The 12,362-nt window shown below is 59.3% G+C and overlaps 1 protein-coding gene across 6 annotated transcripts in view; it reads left to right on the top strand.

The window, feature by feature from the left end:
- Positions 1-12,362, top strand: part of LOC140399363 (retinoic acid receptor RXR-alpha-A) — a 348,218-nt gene that overhangs the window by 197,779 nt on the left and 138,077 nt on the right. For all 6 annotated transcript variants that reach the window (XM_072488939.1, XM_072488940.1, XM_072488936.1 and 3 more), the window contains exon 2: positions 2,843-3,108. In XM_072488939.1, coding sequence (XP_072345040.1) covers positions 2,869-3,108 — 240 coding nt within the window. In that variant the 5' untranslated portion in view covers positions 2,843-2,868. The remainder of the gene's footprint in view (positions 1-2,842; positions 3,109-12,362) is intronic.

The raw sequence follows: 12,362 nt of genomic DNA, 5'->3' as shown, positions 1-12,362 counted from the left end.
CGCCGTGTACCCGTGCCCCCGTGTCGCCGTGTCCCCGTGCCGCCGTGTCACGGTGTCCCCGTGCCGCCGTGTCCCCGTGCCGCCGTGTCCCCGTGCCGCCGTGTCCCCGTGCCCCCGTGTCGCCGTGTCCCCGTGCCGCCGTGCCGCCGTGTCCCCGTGCCGCCGTGTCCCCGTGCCGCCGTGTCCCCGTGTCGCCGTGTCCCCGTGTCGCCGTGTCCCCGTGTCGCCGTGTACCCGTGCCCCCGTGTCGCCGTGTCCCCGTGCCGCCGTGTCACGGTGTCCCCGTGCCGCCGTGTCCCCGTGCCCCCGTGTCCCCGTGCCCCCGTGTCGCCGTGTCCCCGTGCCGCCGTGTCCCCGTGCCGCCGTGTCCCCGTGCCGCCGTGTCCCCGTGCCGCCGTGTCCCCGTGCCGCCGTGTCCCCGTGCCGCCGTGTCCCCGTGCCGCCGTGTCCCCGTGCCGCCGTGTCCCCGTGCCGCCGTGTCCCCGTGCCGCCGTGTCCCCGTGCCGCCGTGTCCCCGAGCCGCCGTGTCCCCGTGCCGCCGTGTCCCCGTGCCCCCGTGCCGCCGTGCCCCCGTGCCGCCGTGTCCCCGTGCCGCCGTGTCCCCGTGCCGCCGTGTCCCCGTGCCGCCGTGCCCCCGTGTCCCCGTGCCCCCGTGTCCCCGTGTCCCCGTGCCGCCGTGTCCCCGTGCCGCCGTGTCCCCGTGTCCCCGTGCCGCCGTGTCCCCGTGCCGCCGTGTCCCCGTGCCCCCGTGCCGCCGTGTCCCCGTGCCGCCGTGTCCCCGTGCCGCCGTGTCCCCGTGCCGCCGTGTCCCCGTGCCGCCGTGTCCCCGTGCCGCCGTGTCCCCGTGCCGCCGTGTCCCCGTGCCGCCGTGTCCCCGTGCCGCCGTGTCCCCGTGTCGCCGTGCCGCCGTGTCCCCGTGCCGCCGTGTCCCCGTGCCGCCGTGTCCCCGTGCCGCCGTGTCCCCGTGCCGCCGTGTCCCCGTGCCGCCGTGTCCCCGTTCCGCCGTGCCGCCGTGTCCCCGTGCCGCCGTGTCCCCGTGTCGCCGTGTCCCCGTTGGGGTGGGGGTGATCCTGAGCAGGGCCAGTCCTGGGGGTTGGAGAGGGGGTATTCGTGATCAGGGCCAGTCCTTGTGGGGGGGGGGGGGGGGGGGGGTTCGTGGAGGAGCAGGGCCTGTCCTGGGGGTCGGAGAGGGGGTATTCGTGATCAGGGCCAGTCCTTGGGGGGGGGGGGTTCGTGGAGGAGCAGGGCCTGTTCTGGGGTTGGGGGGGGCGGGTGGAGGAGCAGGGCCAGTCCTGGGGGTCGGAGAGGGGGTATTCGTGATCAGGGCCAGTCCTTGGGGGGGGGGGGGGGGGGGGGTTCGTGGAGGAGCAGGGCCTGTCCTGGGGTTGGGGGGGGGGGGTTCGTGGAGGAGCAGGGCCTGTCCTGGGGTTGGGGGGGGGGGGGGGGTGGAGGAGCAGGGCCTGTCCTGGGGGAGGTGTCTGCGCGGGGCCCGCCCTGCAGCTGTCCCTGAAAGAGGACAGCCCTGGAGGTGTGTTATATGGGGGGAGGGAATGTGTCCGGTCCCAAGCGGAGCCACTCCTGATTGGGTGATTTCCAGCTTGATAACCCCCAGAGTATTGAGCAGCTTGAAAAGAGTGGAAGATTGGCGAAAGGTCAGTGGCCAGGTAATCACCTTGATCTACCTGCATAGTTTTATCAGAGTGAGTGTTTGTTTGGTGTTTGTGGCTGGTCTGGAGTGGGGAGGAGGGGTTGACACAGTGTGGACAGGGGGGTACAGTGTGGACAGGGGGGTACAGTGTGGGCAGGGGGGTACAGTGTGGGCAGGGGGGTACAGTGTGGGCAGGGGGGTACAGTGTGGGCAGGGGGGTACAGTGTGGACAGGGGGGTACAGTGTGGACAGGGGGGTACAGTGTGGGCAGGGGGGTACAGTGTGGGCAGGGGGGTACAGTGTGGGCAGGGGGGTACAGTGTGGGCAGGGGGTACAGTGTGGGCAGGGGGTACAGGGTGGGCAGGGGGGTACAGGGTGGGCAGGGGGGTACAGGGTGGGCAGGGGGGTACAGGGTGGTACAGGGTGGGCAGGGGGGTACAGTGTGGGCAGGGGGGTACAGGGTGGGCAGGGGGGTACAGGGTGGGCAGGGGGGGTACAGTGTGGGCAGGGGGGTACAGTGTGGGCAGGGGGGGTACAGGGTGGGCAGGGGGGTACAGGGTGGGCAGGGGGGTACAGGGTGTGTGCAAAGTTAAACATGCTCCTTGGACCTAATCTGACTTCTGTGGAGTTGTGTAAAGCAGGCAATGCTCTGCCACTGTGCAAACCACCCAGTGATGTGATGTGAGAGCATTCAGTAATATTACTGTGCGATCTACCATTATTCAGTAATATGCTGGCACGGTAGCACAGTGGTTAGCACTGTGGCTTCACAGCTCCAGGGTCCCAGGTTCGATTCCCGGCTTGGGTCATTGTCTGTGCGGAGTCTGCACGTTCTCCCCGTGTCTGCGTGGGTTTCCTCCGGGCGCTCCGGTTTCCTCCCACAGTCCCGAAAGACGTGCTGTTAGGTGAATTGGACATTCTGAATTCTCCCTCCGTGTACCCGAACAGGCGCCGGAATGTGATTAAAGAGGAATAAACACATTTGAAGAGATTGGAAGCTGTGTTGTTGGTGGCCATCTAAGATCTCCTGAAAAGAGCCTAATTGTGACACTAATAAAGATTTTTATTATTAACTGATACGATCTACCATTATTCAGACTCCTTCCCGTATTGTGGAATGTTGAGCTGTGTAATGAAGCTAATGTTACGTTTTAGTTCAGAATATTGAAATATTTTACTTTTTTCTTCTTCCAGACTCTTCATCCTGTGTGAGTGTATCGATGAACTGTGATTCCACTGGAGCAGACATGAATGCACCTTCTCTTCATCCCCAGATGATGGGGTCTGTGGTCAGCCCCACCATCAGCTCCCCTGGACAGCTACATTCACCTCGAAGCACTTTGAACTCTCCAGTCAATGGACTGAGCTCTCCCTTCTCAGTTATTAGCTCGCCACTTGGACCACACACAATATCCATCCCTTCATCACACAGAATGGGCTACGGAGGGCATAGTCCACAGGTATGTCGCTGAACAGGTTCCTCGCTCAGTCTCTCCAGTGCTGGTACTGTAGGCAGAATGGATTCACTGGCACTGCCTCCAGCTGAGGAATTGCATACTTTATCATTGTTGACAAACTAGAGGGGCACGGAGACATGTTTTACACAATGAGTTGATGTGATCTGGGAGGTGCAGTCTGAAAGGGCAGTCTGTGGAAGCAGATTCAACCGGAACTTTCCAAAGGAGAGTTAAATAAATACTTTAAAAGTTGTACGTGGCAATGGTGGGAAGATGGGGGTCCATGGTTTGTGGTGCACAGATGCGTCAATCCATGTCACTTAGGGCAGCACGGAAGCATGGTGGTTAGCACTGTGGCTTCACAGCACCAGGGTCCCAGGTTCGATTCCCCGCTGGGTCACTGTGCGGAGTCTGCACGTTCTCCCCGTGTGTGTGTGGGTTTCCTCCGGGTGCTCCGGTTTCCTCCCACAGTCCAAAGACGTGCAGGTTAGGTGGATTGGCCATGCTAAATTGCCCTTAGTGTCCAAAAAGGTTAGGAGTGGTTATTGGGTTACGGGGATAGGCTGGAAGTGAGGGTTTAAGTGGATCAGTGCAGACTCGATGGGCCGAATAGCCGCCTTCTGCACTGTATGTTCTATGTTGACGATCTGCATATGAAGCTGACACGGAGTGTGGAAATGCAGGACGTGAAACTATCAAATCTACTTTCAAGGCTGGGGTCAGAGGGCAGGTGCTGGGGTCAGAGGGCAGGTGCTGGGGTCAGAGGGGCAGGAGCTGGGGTCAGGGGGCAGGAGCTGGGGTCAGGAGCTGGGGTCAGAGGGGCAGGAGCTGGGGACGGGGGCAGGAGCTGGGGGCAGGAGCTGGGGTCAGAGGGGCAGGAGCAGGGGGCAGGAGCTGGGGTCAGAGGGGCAGGAGCTGGGGTCAGAGGGGCAGGAACTGGGGTCAGAGGGGCAGGAACTGGGGGAAGGGGGCAGGAACTGGGGACAGGGGGCAGGAGCTGGGGTCAGGGGACAGGGGCTGGGGTCAGGGGGCAGGGGCTGGGGTCAGGGGGCAGGAACTGGGGACAGGGGACAGGAGCTGGGGTCAGGGGGCAGGAGCTGGGGTCGGGGCAGGAGCTGGGGTCGGGGGGCAGGAGCTGGGGTCGGGGCAGGAGCTGGGGTCGGGGGACAGGAGCTGGGGTCGGGGGGCAGGAGCTGGGGTCGGGGGGCAGGGGCTGGGGTAAGGGAGCAGGAACTGGGTTCAGGGGGCAGGAGCTGGGGTCAGTGGTCAGGAGCTGGGGTCGGGGCAGGAGCTGCGGTCAGGGGGCAGGAGCTGGGGTCAGGGGGCAGGATCTGGGGGAAGGAGCTGGGGTCGGGGCAGGAGCTGGGGTCAGAGGGCAGGAGCTGGGGTCGGGGCAGGAGCTGGGGACATGGGGCAGGAGCTGGGGTCAGGGGACAGGAGCTGGGTTCAGGGGGCAGGAGCCTGGGTCAGAGGGCAGGAGCAGGGGGCAGGAGCTGGGGTCGGGGCAGGAGCTGCGGTCGGGGGGCAGGACTGTGGTCGGGGCAGGAGCTGGGGTCAGGGGCAGGAGCTGGCGTCAGGAGCTGGGGTCAGGGGGCAGGAGCTGGGGGCAGGAGCTAGGGTCGGGGGGCAGGAGCTGGGGTCGGGGGGGCAGGAGCTTGGGTCGGGGGGCAGGAGCTGGGGTCGGGGGGCAGGAGCTGGGGTCGGGGGGCAGGAGCTGGGGTCGGGGCAGGAGCTGGGGTCAGGGGGCAGGAGCTGGGGTAAGGGGGCAGGAACTGGGTTCAGGGGGCAGGGGCTGGGGTCAGGGGGCAGGGGCTGGGGTCGGGGGGCAGGGGCTGGGGTCGGGGCTGTGGTCTGGGGGCAGGAGCTGGGGTAAGGGGGCAGGAACTGGGTTCAGGGGGCAGGGGCTGGGGTCAGGGGGCAGGGGCTGGGGTCGGGGGGCAGGAGCTGGGGTCGGGGAGCAGGAGCTGGGGTCAGGGAACAGGAGCTGGGGTCAGGGGTCAGGAGCTGGGGTCAGGGGGCCGGAGCTGGGGTCAGTGGGCCGGAGCTGGGGTCAGAGGGGCAGGAGCTGGGGTCAGGGAACAGGAGTTGGGGTCAGGGGACTGGAGCTGGGGTCAGGGGGCAGGAGTTGGGGTCAGGGGGCAGGAGCTGGGGTCAGGGGGCAGGGGCTGGGGTCGGGGGGCAGGGGCTGGGGTCGGGGCTGTGGTCTGGGGGCAGGAGCTGGGGTAAGGGGGCAGGAACTGGGTTCAGGGGGCAGGGGCTGGGGTCAGGGGGCAGGGGCTGGGGTCGGGGGGCAGGAGCTGGGGTCGGGGAGCAGGAGCTGGGGTCAGGGAACAGGAGCTGGGGTCAGGGGTCAGGAGCTGGGGTCAGGGGGCCGGAGCTGGGGTCAGTGGGCTGGAGCTGGGGTCAGAGGGGCAGGAGCTGGGGTCAGGGAACAGGAGTTGGGGTCAGGGGACTGGAGCTGGGGTCAGGGGGCAGGAGTTGGGGTCAGGGGGCAGGAGCTGGGGTCAGGGGGCAGGAGCTGGGGTCAGGGGACAGGAGTTGGGGTCAAGGGGCAGGAGATGGGGTCAGGGGGCAGGAGATGGGGTCAGGGGGCAGGAGCTGGGGTCAGCATCCTGGCTAGTTCTCACTCCCAGTCTCAGACCCTGAGTCTAGCTGTGGTAACTCGCTCCCCTCCTTGACACTGGATATTCAGGGTGACACACATTGCGCACTGTGTCTGGGCCAGCAATTGCAGGTGAGATGGGAGATTGTGTAACTCAGACATGTGTTGTTCTGAATCAGCTAAACTCGTTAACTGAGCAGAATATAGAAGCTCTTTTATTGTTGGTTTTACAAAACATGAAAGAAAAGCACCAGGTCTTGTGGCAGAAAGATGCAACGCTGAATAGGATGTCGCTGCTGCAGGAGCTTCCTCTCTGGCTAGGTGTGTGAATTGAAAAATTGTTTTGATCTATTCCCTCCTGGGTAACTATGATTGTGTAATTTCCTGGTCTAAATGTACGGCAGACTGTTCGAGAAGCAACAATTTACGAATATGCAGGAAATACTTGGTAAACGCAGTTCCTGTCTGGGTTGCACCCTCCACCCTAACTCCAGCCCTAACTTCCACTTCCTGTTGGCCGTGTCATTGGCATTTCAACCATGTCCACTTCAACTGAAAGAGCAAAAAAGCCTCATCTACATTGTGCATCTGTTAGTGTAATGGCAGTACAGTACTGGTGGGGACGGGTCTGTCACTGTATAACACTGGGGTACAGTACTGGTGGGGACGGGTCTGTCACTGTATAACACTGGGGTACAGTACTGGTGGGGACAGGTCTGTCACTGTATAACACTGGGGTACAGTACTGGTGGGGATGGGTCTGTCACTGTATAACACTGGGGTACAGTACTGGTGGGGACGGGTCTGTCACTGTATAACGCTGGGGTACAGTACTGGTGGGGATGTGTCTGTTACTGTATAACACTGGTGTACAGTACTGGTGGGGACGGGTCTGTCACTGTATAACACTGGGGTACAGTACTGGTGGGGACGGGTCTGTCACTGTATAACACTGGGGTACAGTACTGGTGGGGACGGGTCTGTCGCTGTATAACACTGGGGTACAGTGGTGGGGACGGGTCTGTCGCTGTATAACACTGGGGTACAGTACTGGTGGGGACGGGTCTGTCACTGTATAACACTGGGGTACAGTACTGGTGGGGACGGGTCTGTCACTGTATAACACTGGGGTACAGTACTGGTGGGGACGGGTCTGTCGCTGTATAACACTGGGGTACAGTACTGGTGGGGACGGGTCTGTCGCTGTATAACACTGGGGTACAGTACTGGTGGGGACGGGTCTGTCACTGTATAACACTGGGGTACAGTACTGGTGGGGACGGGTCTGTCACTGTATAACACTGGGGTACAGTACTGGTGGGGACGGGTCTGTCACTGTATAACACTGGGGTACAGTACTGGTGGGGACGGGTCTGTCGCTGTATAACACTGGGGTACAGTACTGGTGGGGATGGGTCTGTCCCTGTATAACACTGGGGTACAGTACTGGTGGGGACGTGTCTGTCACTGTATAACACTGGGGTACAGTACTGGTGGGGACGGGTCTGTCACTGTATAACACTGGGGTACAGTACTGGTGGGGACGGGTCTGTCGCTGTATAACACTGGGGTACAGTACTGGTGGGGACGTGTCTGTCACTGTACAACACTGGGGTACAGTACTGGTGGGGATGGGTCTGTCACAGTATAACACTGGGGTACAGTACTGGTGGGGACGGGTCTGTCACTGTATAACACTGGGGTACAGTACAGGTGGGGACGTGTCTGTCACTGTATAACACTGGGGTACAGTACTGGTGGGGACGGGTCTGTCACTGTATAACACTGGGGTACAGTACTGGTGGGGACGGGTCTGTCACTGTATAACACTGGGGTACAGTACTGGTGGGGACGGGTCTGTCACTGTATAACACTGGGGTACAGTACTGGTGGGGACGTGTCTGTCACTGTATAACACTGGGGTACAGTACTGGTGGGGACGGGTCTGTCACTGTATAACACTGGGGTACAGTACTGGTGGGGACGGGTCTGTCACTGTCTAACACTGGGGCACAGTACTGGTGGGGACGTGTCTGTCACTGTATAACACTGGGGTACAGTACTGGTGGGGATGGCTCTGTCACTGTATAACACTGGGGTACAGTACTGGTGGGTATGGGTCTGTCACTGTATAACACTGGGGTACAGTACTGGTGGGGACGGGTCTGTCACTGTATAGCACTGGGGCACAGTACTGGTGGGGACGGGTCTGTCACTGTATAACACTGGGGTACAGTACTGGTGGGGACGGGTCTGTCACTGTATAACACTCGGGTACAGTACTGGTGGGGACGGGTCTGTTACTGTATAACACTGGGATAGAGTACTGGTGGGGATGTGTCTGTCACTGTCTAACACTGGGGCACAGTGCTGGTGGGGACGGGTCTGTCACTGTATAACACTGGGGTACAGTACTGGTGGGGACGGGTCTGTCACTGTATAACACTGGGGTAAGGTACTGGTGGGGACGGGTCTGTCACTGTATAACACTGGGGTACAGTACTGGTGGGGACGGGTCTGTCACTGTATAACACTGGGGTACAGCACTGGTGGGGACGGGTCTGTCACTGTATAACACTGGGGTACAGTACTGGTGGGAACGGGTCTGTCACTGTCGAACACTGGGGCACAGTACTGGTGGGGACGGGTCTGTCACTGTATAACACTGGGGCACAGTACTGGTGGGGACGGGTCTGTCACTGTATAACACTGGGGTACAGTACTGGTGGGGACGGGTCTGTCACTGTATAACAATCGGGTACAGTACTGGTGGGGACGGGTCTGTCACTGTATAACACTGGGGTACAGTACTGGTGGGGACGGGTCTGTCACTGTATAACACTCGGGTACAGTACTGGCGGGGACGGGTCTGTCACTGTATAACACTGCGGTACAGTACTGGTGGGGACGGGTCTGTCACTGTCTAACACTGGGATACAGTACTGGTGGGGACAGGTCTGTCACTGTATAACACTGGGGTACAGTACTGGTGGGGATGGGTCTGTCACTGTGTAACACTGGGGTACAGTACTGGTGGGGACGGTCTGTCGCTGTTTAACACTGGGGTACAGTACTGGTGGGGACGGTCTGTCGCTGTTTAACACTGGGGTACAGTACTGGTGGGGACGGGTCTGTCACTGTTTTACTCTGGGGTACAGTACTGGTGGAGACGGGCCTGTTACTGTATAACACTGGGATAGAGTACTGGTGGGGACGGGTCTGTCGCTGAATAACACTGGGGTACAGTACTGGTGGGGATGTGTATTCCTGGATAACACTGGGGTACAGTACTGGTGGGGACGGGTCTGTCACTGTATAACACTGGGGTACAGTACTGGTGGGGATGGGTCTGTTACTGTATAACACTGGGATAGAGTACTGGCGTGGATGTGTCTTACTGTATAACACTGGGGTACAGTACTGGTGGGGACGGGTCTGTCACTGTATAACACTGGGGTACAGTACTGGTGGGGACAGGTCTGTCTCTGTATAACACGGGTACAATACTGGTGGGGATGTGTCTGTTACTGTATAACACTGGGGTACAGTACTGGTGGGGACGGATCTGTCACTGTATAACACTGGGGTACAGTACTGGTGTGGACGGGTCTGTCACTGTATAACACTGAGGTACAGTACTGGTGGGGATGGGTCTGTCACTGTATAACACTGGGGTACAGTACTGGTGTGGACGGGTCTGTCACTGTATAACACTGGGGTACAGTACTGGTGGGGACGGGTCTGTCACTGTATAACACTGAGGTACAGTACTGGTGGGGATGGGTCTGTCACTGTATAACACTGGGGTACAGTACTGGTGGGGATGGATCTGTCACTGTGTAACACTGGGGTACAGTACTGGTGGGGACGGTCTGTCGCTGGGTAACACTGGGGTACAGGTCTGGTGGGGACGGGTCTGTCACTGTATAACACTGGGGTACAGTACTGGTGGGGACGGTCTGTCACTGTATAACACTGGGGTACAGTACTGGTGGGGCGGGTCTGTCGCTGTATAACACTGGGGTACAGTACTGGTGGGGACGGGCCTGTCACTGTCTAACACTGGGATACAGTACTGGTGGGGACAGGTCTGTCACTGTATAACACTGGGGTACAGTACTGGTGGGGACGGTCTGTCGCTGTTTAACACTGGGGTACAGTACTGGTGGGGACGGGTCTGTCACTGTTTAACACGGGTACAGTACTGGTGGGGACGGGTCTGTCACTGTATAACACTCGGGTACAGTACTGGTGGGGACGGGTCTGTTACTGTATAACACTGGGATAGAGTACTGGTGGGGATGTGTCTGTCACTGTCTAACACTGGGGCACAGTGCTGGTGGGGACGGGTCTGTCACTGTATAACACTGGGGTACAGTACTGGTGGGGACGGGTCTGTCACTGTATAACACTGGGGTAAGGTACTGGTGGGGACGGGTCTGTCACTGTATAACACTGGGGTACAGTACTGGTGGGGACGGGTCTGTCACTGTATAACACTGGGGTACAGCACTGGTGGGGACGGGTCTGTCACTGTATAACACTGGGGTACAGTACTGGTGGGAACGGGTCTGTCACTGTCGAACACTGGGGCACAGTACTGGTGGGGACGGGTCTGTCACTGTATAACACTGGGGCACAGTACTGGTGGGGACGGGTCTGTCACTGTATAACACTGGGGTACAGTACTGGTGGGGACGGGTCTGTCACTGTATAACAATCGGGTACAGTACTGGTGGGGACGGGTCTGTCACTGTATAACACTGGGGTACAGTACTGGTGGGGACGGGTCTGTCACTGTATAACACTCGGGTACAGTACTGGCGGGGACGGGTCTGTCACTGTATAACACTGCGGTACAGTACTGGTGGGGACGGGTCTGTCACTGTCTAACACTGGGATACAGTACTGGTGGGGACAGGTCTGTCACTGTATAACACTGGGGTACAGTACTGGTGGGGATGGGTCTGTCACTGTGTAACACTGGGGTACAGTACTGGTGGGGACGGTCTGTCGCTGTTTAACACTGGGGTACAGTACTGGTGGGGACGGTCTGTCGCTGTTTAACACTGGGGTACAGTACTGGTGGGGACGGGTCTGTCACTGTTTTACTCTGGGGTACAGTACTGGTGGAGACGGGCCTGTTACTGTATAACACTGGGATAGAGTACTGGTGGGGACGGGTCTGTCGCTGAATAACACTGGGGTACAGTACTGGTGGGGATGTGTATTCCTGGATAACACTGGGGTACAGTACTGGTGGGGACGGGTCTGTCACTGTATAACACTGGGGTACAGTACTGGTGGGGATGGGTCTGTTACTGTATAACACTGGGATAGAGTACTGGCGTGGATGTGTCTTACTGTATAACACTGGGGTACAGTACTGGTGGGGACGGGTCTGTCACTGTATAACACTGGGGTACAGTACTGGTGGGGACAGGTCTGTCTCTGTATAACACGGGTACAATACTGGTGGGGATGTGTCTGTTACTGTATAACACTGGGGTACAGTACTGGTGGGGACGGATCTGTCACTGTATAACACTGGGGTACAGTACTGGTGTGGACGGGTCTGTCACTGTATAACACTGAGGTACAGTACTGGTGGGGATGGGTCTGTCACTGTATAACACTGGGGTACAGTACTGGTGTGGACGGGTCTGTCACTGTATAACACTGGGGTACAGTACTGGTGGGGACGGGTCTGTCACTGTATAACACTGAGGTACAGTACTGGTGGGGATGGGTCTGTCACTGTATAACACTGGGGTACAGTACTGGTGGGGATGGATCTGTCACTGTGTAACACTGGGGTACAGTACTGGTGGGGACGGTCTGTCGCTGGGTAACACTGGGGTACAGGTCTGGTGGGGACGGGTCTGTCACTGTATAACACTGGGGTACAGTACTGGTGGGGACGGTCTGTCACTGTATAACACTGGGGTACAGTACTGGTGGGGCGGGTCTGTCGCTGTATAACACTGGGGTACAGTACTGGTGGGGACGGGCCTGTCACTGTCTAACACTGGGATACAGTACTGGTGGGGACAGGTCTGTCACTGTATAACACTGGGGTACAGTACTGGTGGGGACGGTCTGTCGCTGTTTAACACTGGGGTACAGTACTGGTGGGGACGGGTCTGTCACTGTTTAACACGGGTACAGTACTGGTGGGGACGGGTCTGTCAATGTATAACACTGGGGTACAGTACTGGTGGGGCAGGTCTGTCACTGTATAACGCTGGGGTACAGTACTGGCGGGGACGGGTCTGTCAATGTATAACACTGGGGTACAGTACTGGTGGGGATGTGTCTGTCACTGTATACCACTGCGGTACAGAACTGGTGGGGACGGGTCTGTCACTGTATAACACTGGGGTACAGTACTTGTGGGGACGGGTCTGTCACTGTATAACACTGGGGTACAGTACTGGTGGGGACAGGTCTGTCACTGTATAACACTGGGGTACAGTACTGGTGGGGACGGGTCTGTCACTGTATAACACTGGGGTACAGTACTGGTGGGGAGGGGTCTGTCACTGTATAACACTTGGGTACAGTACTGGTAGGTCAGGCGTGTCAATGTATAACACTGGGGTACAGTACTGGTGGGGACGGGTCTGTCACTGTATAACACTGGGGTACAGTACTG

This window comes from Scyliorhinus torazame, chromosome 22, assembly GCF_047496885.1.
Source record: "Scyliorhinus torazame isolate Kashiwa2021f chromosome 22, sScyTor2.1, whole genome shotgun sequence".
NCBI classification, from domain to species: domain Eukaryota; kingdom Metazoa; phylum Chordata; class Chondrichthyes; order Carcharhiniformes; family Scyliorhinidae; genus Scyliorhinus; species Scyliorhinus torazame.
Note: the sequence above shows the minus strand (reverse complement) of the source record. Positions and strands in the feature narration are given on the sequence as shown.